The 27,220-nt window shown below is 37.7% G+C and overlaps 1 protein-coding gene across 19 annotated transcripts in view; it reads left to right on the forward strand.

Moving 5' to 3' along the window:
- PAM (peptidylglycine alpha-amidating monooxygenase) overlaps window positions 1-27,220 on the forward strand; it is a 155,173-nt gene that overhangs the window by 64,974 nt on the left and 62,979 nt on the right. For all 19 annotated transcript variants that reach the window (XM_059418296.1, XM_059418297.1, XM_059418298.1 and 16 more), the window contains exons 7-11: window positions 22,553-22,601; window positions 23,890-23,957; window positions 25,198-25,278; window positions 25,567-25,643; window positions 26,143-26,246. In XM_059418296.1, the coding sequence (XP_059274279.1) occupies window positions 22,553-22,601; window positions 23,890-23,957; window positions 25,198-25,278; window positions 25,567-25,643; window positions 26,143-26,246 (379 nt within the window). The remainder of the gene's footprint in view (window positions 1-22,552; window positions 22,602-23,889; window positions 23,958-25,197; window positions 25,279-25,566; window positions 25,644-26,142; window positions 26,247-27,220) is intronic.

Genomic DNA, 27,220 nt, shown 5'->3' on the forward strand with positions numbered 1-27,220 from the left:
TTTCAGCCATGTAATCTTTTCAGTAATCTTAGATAAGATCTTATGCCTTAAGCTATATGTGACTTAGAAAATAAAAAAACGCATGGGAAGATATCAAATCTCACTAAAACTAGAGAGCATTTTATATTTATTAAATCAGGGGTGAGTGGAAATGGAATTATGGAAGTAGGACTATCAGGGTTTGAATTAATCTGGTACAGTTTGGGAAGCTTTTTAAATTAGTGCAGTGTTTTGAAAAGCAACTTTGTCATATTATATGGATTTTATATAGAACATTAAAATCTTACTGAAGGCTTTTATCCTAAAGAAAGAGTTGTTGTTTTTAAATGAGCTACCTACCCATGGTTGTTTATGCCCCATTAACTATTAATATGAAAAACTGGAACTCTAACAAAGGTCCCTAATATGGGACTAGTTAAATAAATGGTATAATAGCAAATCATAAAAATTTATATAGACTATATAATAACAAATCATGAAACTGTATGTATGCGTGCTTGTTTCCAAGTATTAGAAAGAACAAGGAAAAGAAAGAAAATAGTCAATAAGCAGGAAAGTCAGAATTGTGTGATTCCTTTTCTTCCTTTAAAATGTTAAAACCATTATCTTGATGTTTTTCAATTTGAACTTAGTGTTCAAACTTTTGATGATATTTTTAAGTATAGAAATTAAATATCAGAAGCAGACTAACTGTAGAAGGAAGTTGCTACACTACTGAAAAGTAGGGAAATACTTATCTTAAGGGTGTAAGTATTTATCCTTATGGGGAGTATATATCCTTACGTGAGAAATCTAGTACTTTTCTTTAATAAAACGCCAACAGTGAAGAAAAATCTTTTAAAATTTTTTGGAATGTGATAAAGTATCAGAAGCCAGACTGAGTGTGTCTTGGACTGTGATATCTATTAGTAGGAAAAAATTGAGAGTGATGTTAGGGAGTTCTGTGGGATTACATGAAATCTTTGTTTCAGTTTGGTCTTTGTTTGTTTTCGAAATTGCACAGAATGTGAAGCTGTAAAAGTGTCGTTTCGAAAGAGCCAACTTTATTAAACGCCACATCAGGCACAGTGTCAGACCCTTGCTGGGTCTGGGTATCCTAACCTTCCTGTCCACAGGAGTTGAGTATAGGTTAGCAGGAGAGACAAGCACAGAATCTGCATTTCTAGACAATACTAGAAATTTATACCAGCTCCGGGGGCTGTGGAGAGGAGGAGCATGCAGGTTTGCTGGGAAGGGAGGGGAGGTGTCTAGAAAAGGCTTCTTGGCAGATGGAAACAGAGCAAGGATATTTGAATGGTGATCAGGAACCCCCAGGTAGGCAGGGGCAGGGGGAAGCCTCGTTCCAGATGGGTAAAAGCATGTGTCTACGGGGCGCCTGGGTGGCTCAGTGGGTTAGGCCGCTGCCTTCAGCTCAGGTCATGATCTCAGGGTCCTGGGATCGAGTCCCACGTCGGGCTTTCTGCTCGGCAGGGAGCCTGCTTCCCTCTCTCTCTCTCTCTGCCTGCCTCTCCATCTACTTGTGATTTCTCTCTGTCAAATAAATAAATAAAATCTTTAAAAAAAAAAAAAAAAAAGCATGTGTCTAGACACAGGGGAGTGAAATGCCTCATGTCCACAAGGAACTTTTGGTAATTTGGTGCTACTGGAGTGTGAAATGCAGAGAGAAGTGGCAAGAGATGAGAACATTGGTGAAGGGTGGGGTTGGACAGTACCCAGCTTTGCTAGGACTTTATTCTGCAAAGTACTCAGAGCATTTATTAGCCAAGCAGTAACCTCGGCTTCAGTCCTAAGCTTGACCATGTGGGAAATCACTAACCTTATGTATGAAGAAAAGATCGGGACTTTAGCATGCCAGGATGACCCACAGGACTGAGGCTCCCAGAAGCCAGAATGAATTCTTTTTTAATTGTACACTTCCTAGATTTTTATAAAATAATATTCCACAGAAAAAATAATGCAATATGATTAGAAATGATTGTCCCAGGGATCCTGACCAGCTCGGTTAATGGAGCATAAGACTGTTGATCTTGGGGTTTTTGAGTTCAAGCCCTATGTTGGGTGTAGCGATTGCTTAAAAATAAGATTAAAAAAAGAAAGAAAGAAATGAATATCCCAAATAAACAATAACATTGTGCCAGGGGTTAGGTGATCTGACTCTAAAAGACCAGATGGCCTGGCAAAGGTAGTTTCTAGTTCTGTTACCCTCACAAAGTTTCAAGACCTCTCTGCCCTCCTCCTCACTTATAAAATGGGATCATAATGGTTCATAGAAAGGTACCTGCTCAGTACTCAGTAAATGTTAATTGGTATCATTATTGTCCCTATAAAAGGCTTCAAGGTGACATAAATTGCCCTAAATCCAACCTTTTGGTCGTAGTTGCTCCTAATATAAAGAGTGCGCTGGTTACTTTTCCAGGGTGTTAAAATTTCTTGTTAGATTTAGACACAGAGTTGTTCATAACTGTCACGTTGTGACTAGAACTTTCTTAGTTAAGCTGCTTACTGTTCTCCACAACAGATTTTTTTTGTTCATAGTTCATTTATAAGAAGATAAACTACAAGACTGTCCCTTCCCTCAAGGAAATTAGAATAATAGGAACTAGAGATTCTTCCTGGTCCTTTTTTTTTTTTTTTTTTTTTTTCCCAACACAAGTTTTTTCAATAGAGTCTTGTTCCAAAGAGAAAATTCTCCTGAGCTTGTTACAGAAATTTGCCACATTTCTTCTGGGTGTTTTCGCTTATGGGAATCTTTAGAAAACTGGCCTCTCCTTTGCAGAGTTACTGATTTTAGATTCTTGGTCTTCAGCATTAACTCAGTTCTCCATTTGGGAAACCCATTTACTCACTAACTGAAGTTGGAACAGGTATCCTTAAAAATGGTGGAAAGGACCTGTGCCCAAGTCATCAGCATCTTTGGGTTGACAGAATTTCCAAGCTGTAAACTATGTATTCTCCTTCAGCTCTTGTTGCTTACAGGAAAAGTAGCAGGTATTGTCAGGGATACAGACCCTCTCCCCGTGTCACCAGGACTGTCACCAAGTGCCTGGACTTGGTGACCTTCGGATTTGATTTCTTCTCACCTTCTTTGTTTATGCCAGCCTATGATCCGTTAGGTGTAGCTTCTGAACAGCTTCCTTCCAGGGAGGTGGGCGTTACTAGACACAGGGTGTGAGTTCAAGTGCGTACACCCCACACTCACCCATATAGGCATGGGAGGTTCCTGGCTCACCACTGCTGTAGGGACTGTAAGGATGAGCACGAGAGAGTGGAAACAATGGCAGGCAGAAGGGAACACAGAAAGCTCTGGAGGCATTCTAATTCCACTGTGACTTCTGCCGCGTCTCTGCCTCTTAACGAGACTACTGCCAGGAAGCTAGCTATTGCAAAAAGCTTTGAAATTGTGAGCCCAGGAAAATCCCTTGCTAATGCATTTTTTAACAAGATGGAAGATAGATCAGTGGCAGGGCAGCTGCACTTAAAATTACTTCATTCCAGTATAAAGCAGACCACTCTGACTTTAGTGGAAGCATGAGAGTGCTCTTGACTCCCTGATACCTGATTGCGGAGAGAGCTGAGATGGGGGGAAATTGCGGGGAAGGTCATGGCCCACCGCTTCCTCTGGTGTTTTCTCTAAACCCCTCCCAGCAGCTTCCTCCTGCATGCTCTCTAGGAAGATACATCTCATGTGCTTTTACTCCTCTGCAAAGTGAGGGTTACTGTGGGTGGCATGTTTAAATCCATGTATTTTCTAACATTCTGGATTACTTTCCATATTTAAGAACCTCCTCTGAATCTCCCTGATATGAGGAAGTGGAGATGCAACATGGGGGGTTTGGGGGGCCGGAAAAGAATCAATGAAACAAGATGGGATCGGGAGGGAGACAAACCATAAGAGACTCTTAATCTCACAAATCAAACTGAGGGTTGCCAGGGGGAGGGGGTAGGGAGAAGGTGGTGAGGTTATGGACAATGGGGAGGGTATGTGCTATGGTGAGTGCTGTGAAATGTGTAAGCCTGACGATTCATAGACCTGTACCCGTGGGGCTAATAATACATTATATGTTAATTAAAAAAATAAATTAAAAAAAAAAAAGAAGAACCTCTTCTGAAATTGCACATGTGGACAGTGTTACTGTTCCCCTGCCTCAGGGAGCTGCCTAAAAGCCATGAGCCTCTCTACGTGGACAGAGAGACCTAGACATCACATTACTAGCACACAGCCTTGCCTTCTCTGAATAGGACCCTGATGTGCACCTAGTCCAACAAGCCTAATCCCCTTCCACAATATAGGAGCTTAGGGGCACCTGGGTGGCTCAGTTGGTTAAGCATCTGCCTTTTGAATCCTGTTATGATCTCAGGGTCCTGAGATCCAGCCCCAGGTCAGGCTCCCTCCTCAGTGGGGAGTCTGCTTTTCCCTCTTCCACTGCCCCCCTACCCCATTCATGCTGTGCTCTCTCTCAAATAAGTAAAATCTTTAATATATATATATGTATACATATATATATATACACATATATATATATATGGTTAGTATGAGGTTAGTTCTCACCATGGTCTTTCTTTCCAGGGTTCTCAACACAGGGACAGCAGCCCTGCTTAAACAGACATATCCTCAACACATACAGAAATGTGGTTCCAGGAAGGGTACACTTTACATCATTTCCCTCTTTTCTCCCAAGACTTGATACCCATGCCACTCTTCAAGTCTCCTTTCTTCCCTCTCTGACTCCAATTTTTTTTATTTCTTTATTATTTTTGATATCAGGCCACAAAGTTACTCAAGTGCTGTGGGATAGATGCGGCTTGGAAGTAAGAACTTTAAATCTGATAGAAAGGAATTGGGACACATAAATCATTATATCACCTTTGGGAGTCTGGGACACCATCCCTAATCATATATGCTTGTATTCCTATAGAAAAATGTTCAAATAGTTACTCTACAAGGGATAAATGAAGACCATAAATAGCATCACATCCGTTTAGACCAAATTTTGCTGCCAAACACTATTTAAAAAAAAAAACCTTAGGATTCCAGAGCTTTTCAGACTTTAGAATTGCAGATACTTCTATTAGAACAAAGGAACCTATTCTCTAACACTTGAGTTCTCAGTTAAAATAAAAACAAGGGTGTGAGGACTCTGGATATATCTGAATACTTTCCCATTAAAATAACCCCCCCCCCCCCCGCCAAACTTTACTTTTCATCTTTTGGAAAATACAGAAAAACCTTAAAAAAAAACACACACACAGTAAAAAAAAAATCACTCACCACACCTTACGATTCAAAAACCTGTAATATGAGGTGACAGTTACACATCTCAATGTGCTAAAAACCAAAGACTTACACACTTTAAAGGGGTAAATTGTATGTTATGTGAATTACACCTCAGTGAAACTGCTGAAGAAAATCTATATAGATTACATGTGTATGATACCCTTTTCATTTCTATCCCCCTCTGTCCCTGGACTCCTACCTCCAGGTAACTATCATTTATATCTGCCTACTTTTCACATGCTTATCCTAACTAACCTCTCTGTATAAACACAGAAACCCCAGATGTGTATCTATGCACTTTTTCTTTTTGGGGCAAAAATCAGACCTCTCTCTTCACAGAGCTGCATCTGCTGTTGTCTTTAATTTAACGATGTACCCTGGGTATATTTCTAAGGCAGACCATGTAAAGCTCTTCCATTATTTATAATAGCTGCCTAGTATTCTGTTGTGCAGATATACTAAAATTTATATATCCCGTTCCCTACTCAAGACATTTAAGTTCTGAGCTTTTTGCTATCATGAGTGATGCCGCAGTGAACTTTAATGTAAGCAGTGTTTTAAGTAACGATGTGTTGCTCCTGCAGGGTAGATTTCTAGAAATGGGGTTTTTGGGTCGTGTGGTGTTAAAGCCTTAACAGATTCCACCAAATTACCCAACAAAACAGTTTTTCCCATTTACAATCCAAGCGAACGAGCGAGCCTCATATCCTTACCTCCACTAGATGTTTTCACACTTGAAAAATTTTGCCCATTGTTTACTTAAATAAACAGCTTCTCTTATTATTTCATTAAAAGGATTGGAATTAGCTGGAGGGTCTTAATAGAATTACCTCTAAAGTACATACTCTTTTTCCTAAATCCTGAGAAGTCAGGGTTTCTCAGAATTTAATCTAAGGAATACCTGAGCCAGAATCTCCTTGGGGTGCTTTTTGAAGTGAAAATTCCTGGTTCCAACCAGGTACTGAGTCAGATGCACAAAAAGTAGAGGTGAGGCGCTGGTGGGTTAGAGCAGGCTCATGCTGACGCACAGGACCCAGGTGTTAATTTTCGGATGTTTTTTGAGTTGTCTGCTGATTATAACCATCCCTAAAAATGAAGGCAATAGTTACTCAAAAATTATCACTTCCTAATTATTTTACTACATCTTATTAATTCTGCTCTTGGGCATAATTAAGCCATTATTTCTCTTGCATCCACAGAGTGGGAATATTCTAAAATAGTGTTTAACCGCTCATCTCTCCCTAGCCCAGGGTTCCGCAATGTCCCATCCATGGCTTGGAATCAACCACAGGTTGTTTAGATTTAAGAAAACAATGGAGGGATACCTGGGTGGTGCCGTCCTTTAAGCTTCTGACTGTTGGTTGCAGCTCAGCTTGTGATCTCAGGGTTGTGAGATCAAGCTCCCAGCATGGGCTCCACACTCAGCATGGAGTCCACTTGAGATTCTCTCTCTCCCTCCCCTGCTCTTCTCACTTGTTCTCTCTCTCTCTCACTTCTCTCTCACTTCTCACTTGTTCTCTCTCTCTCTCTCTCTCTCTCTCCCTCTAAAATAAATAAATAAATCTTTTTAAAGAGAGAGAGAGAAAATTATGGAAAAAGTGTTAGGCAGATTATTGTGAATAGTCTAAAAATTTGAGGAAATATCTTTACAATATTAGAACTCTTAACCAGTGCAGCAAAGACTTTGCCCACTTTATTGACAAGCAGATGCATTGACAACATGTATCTTTGTTGTTTCAATAAATGAGAACATCAGCATACATTCTTTTTTTAATTTTTTTTTTTAAGATTTTATTTATTTATTTGACAGAGAGAGATCACAAGTAGGCAGAGAGGCAGGCGGAAAGAAAGGGGGTAAGCAGGCTCCCCGCTGAGCAGAGAGCCCAATGCGGGGCTCAATCCCAGGACCCTGGGATCATGACCTGAGCTGAAGGCAGAGGCTTTAACCCACTGAGCCACCCAGGCACCCCATCAGCAAACATTCTTGTCTGAATTACTCACTCATCCATTAAAACCATCCATTGGCTATGGAAAAGTTCAGGAAAAAACTAAGGAAAGAATTCTGTGACCTTGAACTGGTAATAGGGAATTTACAGCAAAGAATAGTATATATTTTATTATTTATTATGTGCTACACATCATATATATTAATGAAAACTATATTAAATCCATATGTACACACATGTGAATATTTTTCCCCAGAAACAATATGTTACTAGTGTATCAGTAAGCCCAGAATTCTGATTTAATGAGTTGCCCAGTTTATTTTGATGCGAACTAACGTTTAAAAACTGAGGCTCAGATTTTCTTGTAAGAATTGAAGTTACTTCTACATTTTTCCCCCTATACTACGGGTGTGTCAGGGCAATCTCCTGGGGCTTGGGACATGAGTAGAATAATTTGCACTTACCAAAATAAGTATAATTAAATCTCAATTCTCTTAAGAAAGGGGAAGCTTTGAAAGAAGAAAATGCATTTAATTACTGCCTGGTATTCTAGCACTTTCTTGATTTCACTTAGAAATTTGAAGAAGAGTTTATTCTTAACTTTTTCATAAAATCTGGTGTTTGGATTTCAAGGAGTTGTAATAGTAGAAGCCACTTACAATGCAGAGAGGACTTTCTTGGAGATCCCCCTTTCTATATATAGTTATGCAAATGTTCCTTCTTTACACTTAATCTAGATGAAATTATTTGAAGGGTGAGCAAAAATAAGTTATATCCTCCCCGTTTTTTACATTTTTATTTTTAAGTGGAATATATGGACTGAGAGGGACTAGAGCGTGAGAGGAAGGCAGAGACCATGAAACCAATTCCAAGAGAGAAATGATTGACAAGCAGGTGACATTCCAACTGCACAAAATTCTGTAGTCTCTTAGACTTCTGCAGATGCAGAGATGGAAATACGGCTGAGAAGGCATTGTTAAAAAGAAAATCATAACTTTCTTTTCTTTTCTTCTGAGAGGAAAGGAGTAAAAACCATAGGTCTTCTGTGTTGTGTACTAACGTGTTTTTAAAGTACTTGTTTCTAACTCCAGAGACTGAGTCTCCAGCATGATCAGGTAAGAAACAGGGTGCCAGAAGGGCTCATCCGGCCCAACCTCTCCATTTTACAGAAATGGGGGATCGATACTCAGAAAGGTTAAGTGATTTGCCTAAGGTGATATAGCTGCTATTCCAATGCTATTAAAAACCAGAAAAATTTAATTTGCATTGGATTTCTAGTTTGTATAGGAGCCAAAGTTCATTTCCTGACTATATGAAACAAACAGTGAACCACCAGGAACTGGGAGGGATGAACTCATTCACGCACAACAGAATAAACATGTATAAAGATGGAGCCGTTTACCTCATCTTATTTATGCCTTTTCATCCTGATGTATGAAGTACTTGACTTCCCTTATCAAGCAGGGATATTTCTATATCAGGTCGCTTGATCATCCCATTGATTTCAGAAGAATTGTAATCGGGTGTTCTTCATGTTCTTGTCTACCCTTCATTATACACAAGCAGCTTGATGTGAGTCATGGGCATGATTTTAGGTCTATTCAGTACCTCCCCAATGATCCAAAAGCAGCCCATTATCCTGCAATATTTTTTTGCTCTTGCCGATCTCTTCGCATAAATGTGAGCTCCTTGATTCCCCAGCTTCCTGCATCTCAACTTTGTTAATCATCCTCAGTATGGAAAACTAATGATCCTTATTCATCTCATTCATTCCATGGGACACCTGTTTGTTTTTATACCTAAATATAGCCATAAAAGATCAGGAATTACATTTTCATTCATTTGGTTATGAGAAGACCTATAAAGCACTGTAGTATTATTTCTTTTTTAAAGGCTATATTCATATACCTTTAAAATGTTTTTTAATCTCTAAAATGTGTTTTTTAAAAAATGTTTTTGTCTGTAAAAATGTGTTTTTTATATATTTTTTAAGATTTTATTTATTTATTTATTTATTTGCCAGATTGAGAGAGAGACAGTGTGCAAGCGCACAAGCAGACAGAGTGGCAGGCAGAGGTGGAGAGAGAAGCAGGCTCTCTGCCAATCAAGGAGCTCGATGCGGGACTTGATCCCAGGACCCTGGGATCATGACCAGGGCCTTAAGGCAGTGGCTTAACCGACGGAGCTACCCAGGCATCCCACTAAAATGTGTTTTTTAAAGAATGTTTTTTATCTCTAAAATGTGTTTTGTATCTCTGTTTTAAAAGCAACTTAACATTAAGCAATATAATATTCAGTTTAAGTGATGTCTTTTTTAGGAAAAAAGAACGTCCCCTAATACCATTTAGTTTTGTCGCATTTCGAATTTATTTTCTAGTTGTTTTTCAAGAAAACCTTATGCTTTACCTTCATTTATTCCTTTGCAACTCATGCTTTTGTAATCACTTATAATTACTAACTCCTCTTTTGAAGTCGGTCACGGCTCCATAGTCTCAACTAATTAATTCCCTTTAAATTAATAGCAGATAACATTTCATTTTTTAACTGAAAGAAATTGAGAGGAGGAATAAAGTTACTTGCCCATCAGCTCACATAAAAATGAGAAGATGCAATTAAGTTTCTTTGACATCTAGTTCAGGGTCCAGATGTGCTTCAAGGCATTTTTCACATATTTCATACATATTCCAGCAGGTTTCCTACCCTTCACCCTGTCCCTCACGGCTCTCCTTCATTGCCTTCCACGTTTATGTTTGCTCACTGTGTCCTAGGAATTCTGGCAAATGGTAGAAGTTTGTAAAGAGATATGCTAGGATTTGCACCTTCCATTTCCCATTTACTATTAATTCCCTTGAATATTAGTTGACTGTCTTACTCGTAAAATGGAAAAGATAACCCTAAATAAATGCATGACCAAAAAGCATTTGATAAAAATGATTCAATTATAGTATTTAGTGATATTTACAAAATATTGTTAGAAAAATATAATTCAGGGGTGCCTGGGTGGCTCAGAGGGTTAAAGCCGCTGCCTTCGGCTCAGGTCATGATCCCAGGGTCCTGGGATCGAGCCCCGCACCTGGCTCTCTCCTTGGTAGGGAGCCTGATCCTCCCTCTCTCTCTGCCTGCCTCTCTGCCTACTTGTGATCTCTCTCTGTCGAATAAATAAATAAAATCTTAAAAAAAAAAAAGAAAGAAAAAGAAGAATAAAATAAAATAAAGAAGAATAAAATAAGAAAGAAAAATATAATTCTCTAGACCTGAAAGAGACCCCACAAAACTCCCTCTTTCTGCCAGCAGAAACATTACTCCCCTTTTTATCCAATTTGGAAACCCTTCATCTTGCTCTCCATTTCTTTTCATTACCTATTAATTCTTATTTTCTCTCTCTTTGAAAACTTTCAAGAGTTTTTCTTATTATAGGAATATTTCTCCTCTCCACACTTCCCTAGCCTCTTTTTTTTTTTTTTTTGCAAGTCTTTCTTATTCTTGTTTCCCCAACTTAGGTGTAACATACCACCTAGAAATAACTAAAAGGAAAATAAAATCTGGTCAGTAACCAGCGTCCCTTCTACCCTAACACTTGATATTACAGTGAAAAGACTTGCTTAAGGACTGAGGGAATTTTGAGAGATAATTTGGGTCACCGAAGGGTTCAGTGTTTTTTCTTAATTAGAAGTGATACTTAGTACTTATACACCACCTCTTAACTCTACAGTGCTTTATAAATGTTACTTTAGTCACATCTCAACATAAACATATTGAATGACTGAAAATTAATGCTAAATCAAATATATGGGCTATAATGTTCTAAGTGTATTCCCTAGTTAATACCACGGACTACTTGCATGCATAATTATATGTAAATTAGATACTTCAGATTAATTTTTTCATTGAAGAACCAAGCACAACATACAATAGTATTTTAAGCTGATGAAGACAGTTGGGTGGAAAATGTAGCCACTGATTTTAGATTGAGCTTCAAAGGCATATATTGTAGTTGAATTACTGCTTTTGCAGAATATAAACTTCCTGTTTTCAGAACAAAGTAGGATAGTGTTGCCTCTTTTTGTTTATCATTCCTGAGCAATTAGAGGTTTGAGCTAAATAAAAGGCGGGGGTTGGGGGGGAGAATATGTTGCACAAAGGAGTTGAGAATTCCAACAGGAGTGAAAGGTTAACCTTTTATATATATTAAAAAAATACTCTCAAAATGATTCAGAAATTCATAATGGAGCATTTTATATGAGAAACAATTTTAACTTTATGTTTCAAATTGAATTTAAAAGAGTATCTCTGAGACACCTCGTCCATTTAGCATCTGCTTTGGGCTCAGATCATGATCCCGGGGTACTGGACTTGACCTTCGGTCAGGCTCCCTACTCAGTGGGGAGTCTGCTTTTCCCCCTCCCTCCACCCCACCTCCCATAGTGCTGTCTCTCACTATCTCTGTCTCTCTTAAATTAATAAGTAAAACCTTTTTAAAAAGTAAAAAATAATAATAATAAATAAAAATAAGTAAAACAGCATCTTTGGATAAAAATCTTAAAGTCCCTTTTCATTTCATTATTTATTTTATCTAATATTTTCTGTGTGCCTCCTAGACTTTTGCAGGTACAGTCAGCCCTCGGTGGGGAGAACAGACAATAATTGGAAGAATGCAGAAGAAAATTTAAATGATCATTTTTAAAGTGAATATATATTAAAAAACAGATACAGTAAAGAAGTTGAAGGACTTTCCCTGAGAGAAAGAGGAAAAAATATTTCTTAGTAACCAGGTGTGATATTTTAAATAGTCCAACCAAAGCCCCTGAAGCTTGTGGACAACTAGTTAAATGTGCTTGGTTTTAGCTAAAAGACAATTCCAGAAAGACAAAAAAATGTTTGCATATAGCATATCCATAACATAAAGTTTTAAAACTTAATGCCTCAGGAATGGGACACAAATGGGGGGTTTTGCCTCTTAATATGGGTGTTGTTTACAAGGGTTTATTAGGTCTTTTGAATTCCTGAAGCTGTGCCTTCTGATTTGTGCATTTTTCTGTATATTATAGTTCAATAGAAAGTTCAGGAACCAATCAATAATTTAAAAACTCACTGCTATTTAAAAAAAATACTCTTTACCTAGGATTGTTGGGTTTTGTCTTTTAATTTTACTTCCTTAGAAATATGATTCTGGAAATGATTCATAATTCTCAGAGAAGAATCGTGTTAAACCCTAAACTTTACTGTAGATTTTTTATTTTTTATTGTTATTTTTTTGGCTTTCATCAGGGATGGAAACAGTAAGGTGCTCTGACATTAGTCATGCCATAACATCCTATACACACAGAGGAATTATAAAAGCACGTTGGTGAGTCTGCCTGCCTGCCTTCCATTTGATCTCTTTTGGGAACAGAACAGGCCATCATTTGTGAAAGTCGTCTTCTTGCAAGATGGATAAATGCATTTTCTCTTCCTTGCCACAGGACAAATGGAAGCCAGTAATTTCTAGTCCCATAGCAGTGAATACGAAATCAAAAGAGGCTAACTCGCTATGGTGACAGCTTCAAAAGGAATTCTTTTTTGAAGGCAGGCTTTTTTTTTTTTTCTCGTTTATTTAACACTGAGGCGTGTCTGTTAAGCCAGCTTTCAACAGCCTCCAGGAAAACCTCTGTGCGGATTGTGTCTGCATCAGCAGTGCCCCTATTTCACTGATTTCTGCTAAACAGATAGACATTTGCCATGACTGCTCAAGGTGTTAGCGCTTTTTGAGTGGAGATTATTTTATATCAGTGTGTCTGTAACTGGAGAGTCCTGATATTCTGAGATTAGGATTTCAAAGAAGCATGAGTTCTCTAGGGGGCATTTGGTGACTTGAATTTTGTTTTGAAGAAACTCCAGAATTCTCTAGAATTCCAGGTATGCATTTTCTGTTTAATTTGGAGGATCATCTTTTTACTGAATACTGTCAAGTGACTTTAAGCCTGCATTTATAGGGGCACCTGGGTGGCTCAGTGGGTTAAGCCTCTGCCTTCAGCTTAGGTCATGGACTCAGGGTCCTGGGATCGAGCCCCGAATCCGGCTCTCTGGTCATCAGAGAGCCTTCTTCCTCCTCTCTCTCTGCCTACTTGTGATCTCTCTCTCTCTATTAAATAAATAAATAAAATCTTAAAAAAAAAAAAAAAGACCTGCATTTATAGTACGGGTGGTACTAAAACAAAAACAAAGACAACAACAAAGGAGCTGTGTATTAGCTTCGTTAAAACCAAAGCGAGCGCAAGACCCCGGTCTGCTGTTCCCTCTACTCTTTCCTATTTGCCTCTTGTGCTTGTTTCCAGCTCATTTGCTGCAGCATTTCAAATGTACAGAAATAACCTTTTTTTATATAACTATACAGTCCAGCTGTGTAGAAATAACTTTTTTTTTTAAACAATGTGGCCCAAATGATGAAACTGACAGCAGTCTGTTCCAAGGTGAAGGAAACAACAATGCTGTGTTGTATCTATTAAGAGACCGCACTCTCCAATCTCCTAAGGGATTTTCCAAGTGATTTTGACTACATGAAAATTCCCTAACTTTAGAAACGAATCCCCAAGTCATCACCCATTCTTGGTCACCTTGGGTGCCATGACATAATCTCAGCAAAATCTCATCCGTCCCCTTAATATCATTTAGAACAAAGAACCATAAGGTGACGATCAAACCAGCTTCATGGGCAAAATAGTTATTACACTATCTATGTACATTTTTGCAAAATTATTGGTGTGTGTCCTCTGATTTCCTTGATTCATTTTTTTTCTAGACAGTGAGAAATTCAGGAAGGTGGCCTTTAACTTATGTTCAGAACACTCTTAAAGGGTGGAAGAGTATGATACCGTTGACTACTTGCTTACAAACTTCGTGAACTATGTTTTTATCATTAAACATGTTATTTCTTTGCTTTTCATAAGATTTGGCAATGGTTCCAGGCATGCTTCCATAAGGAAAGGATCCATTATCCAAAACTGTGGCTGGAATAGTAGATAGCGTGCATGCTTTCTCCTTTACCTTCCTAAGAGAGTGCAGTGAATTGAAATCCACTCTACGACTGTCTTTCTGAAGGACTTTTCCAATTAGTGGGATGTAGCTTGTAACAATACACTGGTTCCCCTAGGATCGATGGTTAACCTGTTTTTTATTGAAGCAGGAAACCACCAGGACAAGCTGAGCTCATGAAGTGTAGAAGGCTCTCTCCAGAGGGAAAGATTAGGAGAGACCTGCAGTCTTCCAAGGACCTACCATCTAATAGGTTATTATCATGCATTATTCCACATAGTTACTTTACTACTTAGCCCTGTATCCAAGCAGGAACGACAAGCTATTATTAGAAAAGCAAGCTAAATAGTTTGGAATGGATATTCTTCCATCCCATGCATTCACCTCCCATTAAGAGAATGAACTTCCTGCATAAGTGGAGTCCTTAAGTACCACTTATCCATTCTTGCTTAATTCCTTTATCTTAGCTTGAGGATATTTCATAGATAAAATGCCTTGGAAGTGTTTCAGAAATGGAACTCTTTTTCTTTAAAGTGAGAAATGTTTAGTAAATATTAGCATAGGAGAATCAGTTTTGATACCCAGGTGCGTCCCAGTTAGCTGAATTATTTTAGCCAACACTCTTAATCCCAGTAGCTTCTTTCCCCCAGTCTATAACGTGTAAGAATTGAACTCCCTCATCTTCTGCATCCCTTTCAGTTCTGAAATTCTGAGTCTATATATTTGATAAAATACCATGCTATGGGTTATACATCTCTGCCTCGGCAGAGGAGAGCAATTTCTCAAAAAACTCAAACTTGAGATCCTTGTGGAGTGGTCGTCCAGTTTTCATCTGGCTCAAGATTAGATTCTGATTGAATGCTATTGTCAAGCCTCATCCAGTGTCTGGAAATACTTGTTTCTGCCATTATCAGTCTACTTCTAGAAGTCTTGCCACTCAACTCCTGGTACTACATTATAGTCCTATGCTTCTGAGACATTATTAGACTTTCTGACTTTATATTTTTTTAAAAATAATTTTTTTAACTTTTCCACTTTAATGTCTTCACCATTACAAAAGCTCCTAATACCTACATGTGACATTATAATGGAATATAGTGACATATAATGAAATTAGTCCCAATGTCACCTGATACCTACCTAGTGATAAAGTTTCATCTCCACATCTTGAAATCCATTAGTGTACAATTATGTGTTACTAAACGAGAACAGCAATCATGAAAGATCTCTTTATCAGGGATGTCTGGGGTTCAGTCCTCAGTAAGCACAGAACATTAATAGCTAAGGGTCAAGAATTCACCAGTGTACCTTAGAGAAAGAGTGAACCTATAGCCCAATCCAATAAAGAAGAGAATAATTTACTTTGGGATAAGAAAACTAAAATAAAATAAATGAAGCTACCTGGAAGGAACAGCTGTCATGATTTTTGCACGAAGATAGTTGTTCAGGATAAGTGAGCAAAAGTAGAATAAACAACAATTTCAGAATCAGTATAAAAAGGCCTCACTCTTTCTTCTACAAACAAGGAATCCTGTTGAACTGACCTCTAGTCTAGATCTCAGAAAGAAGTATATTGTCTTGGGTCTGGTCAAAGAGAACTTTATTACTAAAAGTTGGGGAGGGACCTTAAGACAATGCATTATCAACTCTTTCATGATCATGTGGTACCCAATCCAAAAATTTCATTTTAGCCAGACCTTGCTATTTACGTCTTACTAATATTTCTGTATTTCACTGGTGACTCTGTTCTTTATCTACCCAGTGCACACCCTTCTGAATCAGCATTTCTGTAACCACTTTGAGAGTATCCCTGTTTTGTATGGTATCTTTAAAATACCATTTCTTGGGGCGCCTGGGTGGCTCAATAGGTTAAAGCCTCCGCCTTCAGCTCAGGTCATGATCCCAGGGTCCTGGGATCAAGCCCTGCATGGGGGTCTCTGCTCAGTGGGGAGCCTGCTTCCTCCTCTCTCTCTCTCTGCCTGCCTCTCTGCCTGCTTGTGCTCTCTGTCAAATAAATAAATAAAATTTAAAAAAAATAAATTAAATAACATTTCTTTTCTTTCTTTCATTTTTTAAAAATTCACTTTGGTTCCTAATTTATTTTTTTTACTTAGGACAAAATTCTTTACAATATGAAGTGTTTCTTTGTTTTTGTTGTTGTTTTTTTACTAGAGGAAACAGACCTTTTTTTTTTTTTTTTTTTTGGATGTTCAGTGATTCATCAGTTAAGTTTAACACACAGTGCTCATCATAGCACATGCCCTCCTGAATACCCATCACCCTGTTACCCCCTCTACTCTCTCCTTCGCTCTGAATCCCTCAGATTGTTTCCCGGGGTCCATTGTCTCTTTCAATTATAATTCCTTTTTTTTTTTATCATCTCTTTACTCATTTAACATTTCCATGTTCCTTTCCTCTTTTCTTCTATCCCTCTGTTATTACATGAAGAAATTCTGTGTTTCTTCAATGAAAGAAACAATTCAGTTAAAGAAAAATTTCCAGTTTCTTCAATTAAAGAAATTCCAGACCTATGATTATGAAAATGTGTTTCTCAAAAGAAAATATTCATGTGTTGAAGATTCTTGGAATCTACCAATAAAAAGAAACCTGGCGATTCACAGACCTGTACCCCTGGGGATAAAAATATATGTTTATAAAAAATTAAAAATTAAAAAAGAAAGAATTTGTTTTCACCTGGTGGGGTACCAGGTGGTGGGTATTATTGAGGGCACAGATTGCATGGAGCACTGGGTGGGATGAAAAAATAATGAATACTGTTATGCTGAAAATAAATAAATTTAATTAAAAAAATAATAATAATAATAACTAAGATGCATTGGATTTTTACTGTGCTCCATTTAGAGTGCTCCATTCTTGACATAGATTATCTCATTTATAGACTGCAGTTTCGTAGTGGTATCAATATTGATCGCAAGTACTAATCTACCAAGTGTTAAAATTGGTAACCTTCCAGCTCCTACTCATTTTAAGCAAAGGCACTCAGTGAGCACATAGCTGAAACTGATGATGATCTTATTAAGGCCCTATGGTCAACTAACTGTGTAATTAAAATACACAGATTACTTTCAAACTTTCCACTCAGCAAATCTGACATTGGACATGTACAAATGTACAACATTTATGTGGAAATACAAATTGGAGAAAGAATCCACTTCCTATTCTACCTTTCTTTCAGACAAATTCAATCCTATAATTTCAGACCATTTTAGTTATTGATTCATTATCATTCCCATCTATTTTTTAAGCTGTGGAATTCCATTGCTCTAGTCTTCTGCCCTATGTTAACCTTTGCATCTGTTTCCTCTCTTCTCCTCTCTCCTGTTTACTTTCATTCTAGTCACAGAATCAGCCTTTCTTTTTTTTCTTTTTTTTTTTTTTAAATATTTTATTTATTTATTTGACAGAGATCACAAGTAGGCAAGAGAGGCAGGCAGAGAGAGACAGGAGGAAGCAGGCTCTCCACAGAGCAGAGAGCCCGATATGGGGCTCGATCCCACGACCCTGGGATCATGACCTGAGCTGAAAGCAGAGGCTTTAATCCACTGAGCCACCCAGGTGCCCCCAGAATCAGCCTTTCTGACCAACTTTTTCAGCTAGCTTATGATTTGGTATTCTGAGTTCATTTTCTATACATTTCTTAACTATCTCAGTCCTGATTTCATTTTTTTTTTTGTTTTATGTGACAAAATATTAGCAGAGGCATTGACGTGTATTTTTAATGATAATAAACCTTCTAAGTTGTCATTCATTTTTATGACAATGTGTGTTAGAGACAGATTCATATAGAGCCGAGTAAATTGAAATGAGTCAATCCTTACTTGTATCTTGTAACTTGTATCCTTGCTTTGTATCTTGTGGCTAAAGCACTGTGTTACAGTAGAAGGGCAGACAAAGTCAGAGCACACTGAAAATCATCAGTAAAATGTGCAAAACTAGTTGAAGTTTCTGAGTTCATGTGAAGTAAGACCAGAATAGAGGTTATGTAAATAATAATGCATCATTGTGGCAAGGATCACACTGGGAGTTAGAAGGTCATAATCTTCATACCAGACACTAGGTTAAAACAGGCTTCTCTCCAAAGTTGCCACATGCTAGAAGAGTATCAGTGGATCCAGTAGCCCTCCAGGCCCCCGGCCCACCTTGTTTGAGGGAGTTCAGGTTGCTCTCTCTGGGGCTTCTCACTATGTGTATATACAGGCACATGGGCTCTTCAGGTCAAACTGTGAAAAGTAGTACTAAAAGAGATCACAAACATTTACAGTAATAAAATTTGACTTTGAAATAATATATGTGGAACAATTGACTCTAATAATGTCTAAAATGCATATATGTGCTTTATAAGTATTGTCTTTACTTGGCAATAACTTCTAGAATTGTGTTCAGCTTAAAATGTCATTGTTAGAATGTGTATCGATTACCAACAGAATTTCTTAAAGTCACAGAGTTATCCCGTGATTAAATGGTGATGATAATCTGAAGTATTATCCATAATTTAAGGCATCATATCTGCATGCTTACACACATACCCACATACTCACACAGCACAATTTTTAGAAATGCCTCACTTCATGCTGATTCAGTGGATCAAATTGACCAGATAAAGTTGATGTAAACAAATTCCTTCAGCAGTGACGCAGAAATTCTATCTAGTGTGGTTTTTAAGTGATCTTGTAACTAATATCCATTCTACATATTTTTTTTTTAATTTTTTGAGCTTTTTACAAAACAGACATCATTTTTACTTTGGATTCCTTTTTGTAAAAAAATATTTTATTTATTTATTTGACAGAGGGAGAGAGATCACAAGTAGGCAGAGCAGCAGGCAGAGAGAGCGAAGCAGGCTCCCCACTGAGTGGAGAGCCTGATGCGGGGCTCAATCCCAGGACCCTGAGATCATGACCTGGGCTGAAGGCAGAGGCTTAACCCACTGAGCCACCCAGGTGCCCCTTTACTTTGGATTCTTGTATGCGTATTCACCAGCCCTCTACCCATATAAGATTAACATTACATAAGAAAAAAACCTATAGAGAGTCTAAAATTCCTATAATGACTTCCCTAAAATCATTGTAATACCTAAGTCAGAAGTTTAGTATATTTTTTTCCAGAATGTGTTGATCATCTCATAAAAACTTAAAATGAGTTTTTAGTGGTTTAGCTATTATTGTGTGGTATTCTCAACTTTTTTAATAGGATATAGCATGTAGTTGATAAACGTGGGATCAAAGGAGAACCTGTGCTATGTCTTTACAATGGGGTGAGTGGTGAGACTGACTCACTTTTTAAAACTCTAGAGTGAAGGGGCGCCTGGGTGGCTCAGGGGGTTAAAGCCTCTGCCTTCAGCTCAGGTCATGATCTCAGGGTCTTGGGATCAAGCCCCACATTGGCCTTTTAGCTCAGCAGGGAGCCTGCTTCCCTCTCTCTCTCTCTGCCTGCCTCTCTGCCTACTTGTGAGATCTCTCTATGTGTCAAATAAATAAATAATATCTTTTAAAAAAAATAAAAATAAAAAACCCTCTAGAGTGAAGCAAATATATAATATTTACATAGCAAGGGCTGTTATTTAATTTGGAGAAAACTTTGCTAAGTGTGGTTATTAAAAAGAAGTCTTCAAATTAGATTTTGACATATTTACTAACATACATAAGTTTCTGACCTATTTTTGAGATTTAATCTGAGTAGAAAGCCACTCAATTGAGACCATTGTACTCAGGAACATTAGGTAGGAGGAGGCATTGTCATGGGTGATAGCTGGCATGTCACTATTAGTAACATTCCTGCTACTCTAAATTTGGTGATATTTCATCTTTTATGATACATTTCTTTAGTAGTTTATGAAACATGTTAATTCATCTATTAATTGTTCCCATTTAATTTTTTTAAAGTCATGCTTAAGAATATTAGCCAAAATGAATGTCAAAATGAGATTCATTTGGTTCTTCCAATGCAAAGATGTAATGTAAAACCAAGAAGCAATTCTCATTGCACACTGGCCCTTTCGCTTGGACAGACATTGTATGGGGGAAGAAACTTTCTCCTGGTTTATTGTGAATTAAAATAAAAGATTACAAAGCCTAACATCCAGTAAATTAGTAATCTGTAAGTGCCAGGTGCTGTGCCAGATAAACACCTTCTATAATCCTGTCACTTTGTTTAAAATCTTCCAGTGGAGGTGCCTGGGTGGCTCAGTGGGTTAAAGCCTCTGCCTTCAGCTCAATTATCCTTTCTATATTTAAAAGCATATACAAAAATTAAGATAAATTTGTATTGTTTTTGTTATTATTATTTTCTCATCTCTTTAAAACCCGCTTAAGACTTTATTTCATTTTCTTAAAGATTTATTTATTTATCTGAGCTAGAGAGAGTACACCCATAAGTGGGAGAGGCAGAAGGAGAGAGAAATCTCAAGCAGACTCCACGTCCACGCTGACTTGACTGCCCACCACTGAATGTGGAGTCAGAGGTGGGGCTCAATCTCACAACTCTGAGATCATGATTCTGAGATGACAACCCTGAGATCACAAACTGAGCCAAAATCAAAAGTCAGACACTTAACCAACTGTGTCATGCAGGTGTCCCAACTCACTGGAAATTACTAGGAAAATAGCACCACACTGGAATTTGATTTAGGATATTGGATAAAGATCCCTTCCTAAAATGCTAAAATGACAAAAAACAACCTGATTGGGGCGCCTGGGTGGCTCAGTGGGTTAAAGCCTCTGTCTTCGGCTCAGGTCGTGATCTTGGGGTCCTGGGATCAAGCCCCGCGTTAGGCTCTCTGCTCGGTGGGGAGCCTGCTTCCTCTCTCTCTCTCTGCCTCTCTGCCTACTTGTGACCTCTGTCAAACAAATAAATAAAATATTTTTTTAAAAACCTGATGAAATATAAAATGTTTATCATTCCACTTATTTCTGTACTATCACTGTTAAAACCAAGCTTAATACTAAATTGAGAAATTTCCTTTGTGTTTTATTTTCAAAGCACTAAATGTGATTTGTTATACATTCTAAATCTTAGGTCTGGTAAATCAAAATCTATATCTTGTTACTTGGGTTATCTGTTATTTTATATTACTGTATAAAGCTACCTTTGTTTTTCTCATAAGAATTACAGCTGAAAGAAAATTTCCTTAAAACCATTCATCTGCTGCTATTTATTCGCATAGTTCACTTTTTGATTTCAAGGATACATATGTTCATCATGCACAAACACACTAGTTATTTATAATAAAATAAACTCTCAAAATTGAGATATGAGGGACACCTGGGTGGCTCAGTGGGTTAAGCCACTGCCTTCAGCTCAGGTCATGTTCTCAGGGTCCTGGGATTGAGCCCCGCATCGGGCTCTCTGCTCAGCAGGGAGCCTGCTTCCCTCTCTCTCTGCCTGCCTCTCTGCCTACTTGTGATCTCTCTGTCAAATAAATAAATAAAATCTTTTAAAAAAATTGAGATATGATGTTTTATAAATACTTAGAATATAAGTGTGAAGTACAAAAAATTTAGCATACACAGAAATAGAAGGAATGAGTAAGTATGAGTTACTCTTCATGGTCTCTGAGTTACTCTTCATGGTCTCTGTGGTGAAGGGTCAGCAAGTTCAACAAGATAAAAATTTGGATGGGTAATTTAAGTTTTTACCTTCTTTCTACTTGGGGAAGGCAAAGGAATAAGGAAGAGGATTCGTAAGAGGTCTCTGAAGCGTCTTTGGCAAAAATTGGGAGGCTTTCCACTGAAGTTGAGGTGAATGTTGCCATCAGGTTTCTATTGAGAAGATAGGAATGGGCAAAGCCTAGAAACCAAACAAGGTGATCCCTGTACATATATCAAAGACATTACAGATGCTAGACATGGTCCTATCTAGAATGGTCAAATTATGGACTACTTCCATTTTTGAAAAGTAGAGAAGCTAGTTGTTCGGAGCCAGCATGGAACAAACCAGTTAATCAGCTTTCCTGGATGTTTCAACAGTGTAGATCATTCATAGAGTAGCAACAACTTTCTTCTGTGAGCTATGACTAGTATCTAGTACGGCTATGGGAAAGCAGGTAACTCGTCAGTTTGAGGAGTCAAGAAAAAAACCACAGGCTGCTCGAAATGATAGCTTTGTTGTTGCTGTCGTTGATGCACTGGAGATTAAATATATTCATGAATAAGAAAATACTCTGTAGACTATAAAGCACCATACAAACAAAAACATAGTTTGTGTTAGGACTGAGTTATAATCATGTAAAATTTAGTAGTTTGAAATCTGCTTCTCACATTTTCATATTTAAGGTGTGTACTTTGTCTGCATGTGTTTTCAGATAATCACAAAGACTGTTCTGGTGTGTCTTTACACCTCACACGCCTGCCGTAAGTATTTCTAGTTACCCTACCTAAGTGACAGCTTTAAGATCTTTGAGAACCTGAAAGTGGGAAATCCACTGTATTCATTGTCTATTGTTATATAACAAATTACCCTAAACTTAGTGGCTTAAAACAACAAATATTCTGGGCACAAGCTTAGCCGGGGACAGTGGCTGGTCTCACTCACACAAAGGCTGCAATCAAGGGCTCAGCCAGGGTTTCAGAAACATCTCCGGGCTCCGCTGGGGTGGGAGCCACTTCCAAGATCACTCACACAGCTATGGACAGGATTCAGTTCCTTGTTGGTTGTTGTCTGGAGGACTCCTTCATTTCTTGCCTTGTGGACTCTAAACAGGGCAGCTTACAGTATGGTGGTGATTGGCTTCCGTCACAGCCAGCAAGAAAAAGCAAGATGGAAACCACAGCCTTGTAGCCTGATGTCAGAAGTTAGTGAAGAATATAGAAATCTGATGGGTGAAGAAAAGGGTTGCCACAAATCTTCATACTCTGACTCCTATGGGGGAAAAAAAAAGTGAAATTGCTTTGTCTTATTCTTTTTTAAGAATAACCAACCCCGAGGTCCAGTTACTATGCCCAGCCCATGCCCAAGGGAAGAAGATTAGACAAGGGCATGAATGTCAGAGCTAGGAATTACTGAGAGCTGTATCAGCCAGAATTCTCTGGAGAAACTGAACCAATAGAATGTACACACGCATGCACGCACACACAAAGGGAAAGAAAGAGAGAGATTTACTTCAAGGAATTGGCTTACACAGTTGTGGGGTCTGGCAAGTCTGCAGTCTACAAGGCAGGCTGGAAATTCTGGCAGGAGTCAGTGTGGAGTTTTGAGTCCAACGCAGTCTGGAGGCAGAATTCTTTCCTCTTCCTGGGACCTCAGGCTTTACTCTTAAGAGACCCACCCACACTGTGAATGGTAATCTGCTTTAGTCCAAGTCAGTAATTTAAATATTGGTCACAACTAAAAAATACCTCCCAATGTTTGACCAAACTACTGGGGTCTATGCTTTAGATAGTGGACAGAGACACTTAACCATCACGGGAGCCATTAGAGACTGCCTTCCACATTATTTATGGCAATAAATATTTTTAGCTATTTGTCCAAAAAAATAAGTTATTTAAATAAAAAAAATATATCCTACCTCTTTTTCTGTATTGTTTTCATTTTCATATGAATCATATATTATAGTTCAGTGTATTAAAGTATATCTTATTTTTCTAAGGCCATAGTTTTGATCTTTCAGATAGTTGATATAAATGTTACTGTTTCCTGCAGACAGCCTCTCATTGCTGGCATGTACCTTATGATGTCTGTTTACACTGTTATTCCACCGGGAGAGAAAGGTAATTATCTTTTAGTATTTACCATTATCTTTACTTAACCTATATGAATGGATTTACAGTATTTTTAAATAAAATTTTGAAATGATCTATTGCCCTGAAAACTAAACCAGTTCTTTATTATCCTTAGATTCTAAATAGATTTCTCTACTATTCCAAGCCAGTAGTTTATTATATCCATTCTTTTACGAGATGCTAAGGACTGAGGCTCATAGGTAGGTAATAGGTTATGTAAATACAAAAATAAATCTTGAGTATTTTACAAATCAGTCATCCATCCTTTAGATGCCAAAGACAAATCTCATCATGTACTGTGACATTAACTACTGTAGAGAATATCAGTTTCAAAGTCAAGAGGCTAGCAAACCCAAGACCAGCTCAGTCTTTGAACTTAGATGCTGGGCTTAATTCCCTATTTGTAAAATGGAGATAATAATAGCTGATTCTTCTAAACTTACAAAAAGCTATTAGAGTAAGTGTAATATTATTTAGCAGTGTATCTAATCATCTGATGAAGATGCCATGTTAAATATTACTCCTTTGTTTTTACTGGGATTCTTGTAAAGTTATTGACAAGTATGGTCTCATTTTTACTATCAAAGACACATTTATTGAGTAACTACAGTGTTTTCGACTGTAAGAGAAGTAAATGAAGTGGTTCCTTCTCAACAGGTATTGTCAATGTAGTTATCTTAAGTGTTTGCAGCCAGTTGTTAAGTTTTTTCAACTGCATAAATTGTCATGATAAAAGTAGCAAATGAAGGGGCACCTGGGTGTCTCAGTGGGTTAAAGCCTCTGCCTTCGCTCAGGTCATGATCTCAGGGATCTGGAATCGGGCCCCGCACGGGGCTCTGTGCTCCGTGCGGAGTCCGCTTTTTTTCCCCTCTCTTTTCTGCCTGCCTCTCTGTCAAATAAATAAATAAAATCTTAAAAAGAAAAGAAAAAAGTAGCAAATGAAGCCTATGTTTTCGCTTCATCTTATTTGGCGCTAGGCATTTTGTTTATGAAAGAAATTAAATGTGAGGGCTAGAGGTTATTAACTCATCTTAGTAAACTGGCTGGCACATAATAGGCCTTAACACCTGCTGCATACCTGAGTGCATGTTTACTTTATAGGAACCCCCCCCCCCCCGCACCCCGCCGCCTAGCCACTTGTGAATAACCTGTATATATTTTTAGATGAAAATAATGTTATTTTCCAGTTGGATAGTGACCCTTTTTTCTGTGTTTTCATTTTGAACAGTGGTGAATTCTGACATTTCGTGCCATTACAAAAAGTATCCAATGCATGTCTTTGCCTATAGAGTTCACACTCACCATTTAGGTAAGAACTTTAACCTACAGGTTAAATTATAAATATTTGACTTGCCGCTTGCTAACACTATAAATGTAAAATGTAAATTGTATTTGACTTTAAATCTGTTTCAATGAAAGATTTTGGCATACTACCTTGAAATTGTGTGTTTTTTCATCATATCTTTTTCATTAAAATACCTAGCATTTTGGGTTGTGACAATATTCAGATTTTATTTTGAAAAAGGAAAGCAAATGATGCCTTTTATTTTTCTAATACTTCATGACATTACATGATTGCAATTCGTGTTCATTACAGGTAAGGTAGTCAGTGGATACAGAGTAAGAAATGGACAGTGGGCACTGATTGGACGCCAGAGTCCCCAGCTGCCACAGGTGTGTAGAAACTGGTTTAATTTTTTTTTAAATATATAATGTATTATTTGTTTCAGGGGTACAGGTCTGTGAATCATCTGTCTTACACAATTCACAGCACTCAGCATAGCACATACCCTCCCCAATGCCCATAAACCAACCACCCCATCCCTCCCCCACCTTTCCCCTCCAAGCAATTAAACTGGTTTAATTTTGAGACCAAAAAAAAATAGTAATCAACAGATAGTAGTCTTAGAAACCCTTATAGAATCCTTATGAATTTCTCTAGAATCCTAACATCTCTAAATCTACATTTATTGTTTATCCAAACTGTGTATAACCTCCTTTTTTACAACTTCCAGCTTGGCTGTTTCTCTTAACATTTGTAAACATGCTGGTGAGTTGTGTGTCTGTGTGTTCATGTCTTCATCGTCTCTATCCAGGCCTCACGTTATCAAAGCACATAGTTCTGGGTTTTATTGGCAATTTTAATGAATCAATGTGTTTATCTTCTTGGTAGGCTTTCTACCCTGTGGAGCACCCAATAGATGTGAGTTTTGGTGACATATTGGCAGCAAGATGTGTGTTCTCTGGTGAAGGAAGGACAGAATCCACGCACATTGGGTATGGTTTTGTAAATTCCAGTATTTAAAAATATTTTATTGGGGCAAGGCATGATTATAAGTGATAGATATGTTTGTGAATGAATTGCACAATTTTTTATTATCATGAACAATTATAGCAAACTGTGTATCGCAGTTTCTCATTTTCGAGCTGAGTGATTAGGATAAACTCCAGAACATGTGCTTATTTTTTTATGTTTCCTTTCCTCCTATTTATTCAGAACCCTGAATATCACATCTCTATATATTATAGATGCCACAAGAGTATATATTATTTCCTTAGGTTCATTTAATAAAGAAAAATATAATTGATTATGAATTTTTTTCTCAAGTGTCTTTTTGTCCTGTGTTCAAATTTAGGCAAATATATAGCTTCCCCATTTGGTGGTGTCCATTAATTACTTAGAACTGTGATTTTTTTCCCTGTCTCTTAAAACTTCTGTGTATTCATTTTTTTCCCAGTTGTTTAGGCTACCAAATAGGAACAATAATTTTCAGCTCTTTTCCAAAAGACCACCTTAACTAGTTTTCAAACTATTGAGCCTCTTTGAAATACATGTATTTTATAACCCTAAGTAAAATTTTCAAAGCACTGTGAACGCATTCAAAAAAAGTTTGCCTGAATTAAAAATGAAAGATAAAGTGTCTTTTTTTTTTTTTTTTTTTTTTGTCAAAAAAGAACCAAGAGCCTTCTTTCCATGTTAAATTAGGTTATAAAATATTTACTGATGCCACCTGGAAGCTGGAGTTTTAAGGCATTTATCTTTGATCAAAGAGAGGTTACAGAAAGTAGGCATCTGAAAATAGATATTAAATGTACTAAGGTTGAGTCTTAAGATGACAATACTAGCTCTTGGTTGTCAGGGGAAACAAAAGCTGCTGAAGCCGGTGAAAGTAAAAAGGCATTTGAGACAGTGGAATAGGATTTTTTTATGTCACTCTAAAGGGTTGCTGTATTAATAAACATCAATGTTA

Source organism: Mustela nigripes, chromosome 12 (assembly GCF_022355385.1).
Source record: "Mustela nigripes isolate SB6536 chromosome 12, MUSNIG.SB6536, whole genome shotgun sequence".
NCBI lineage: Eukaryota > Metazoa > Chordata > Mammalia > Carnivora > Mustelidae > Mustela > Mustela nigripes.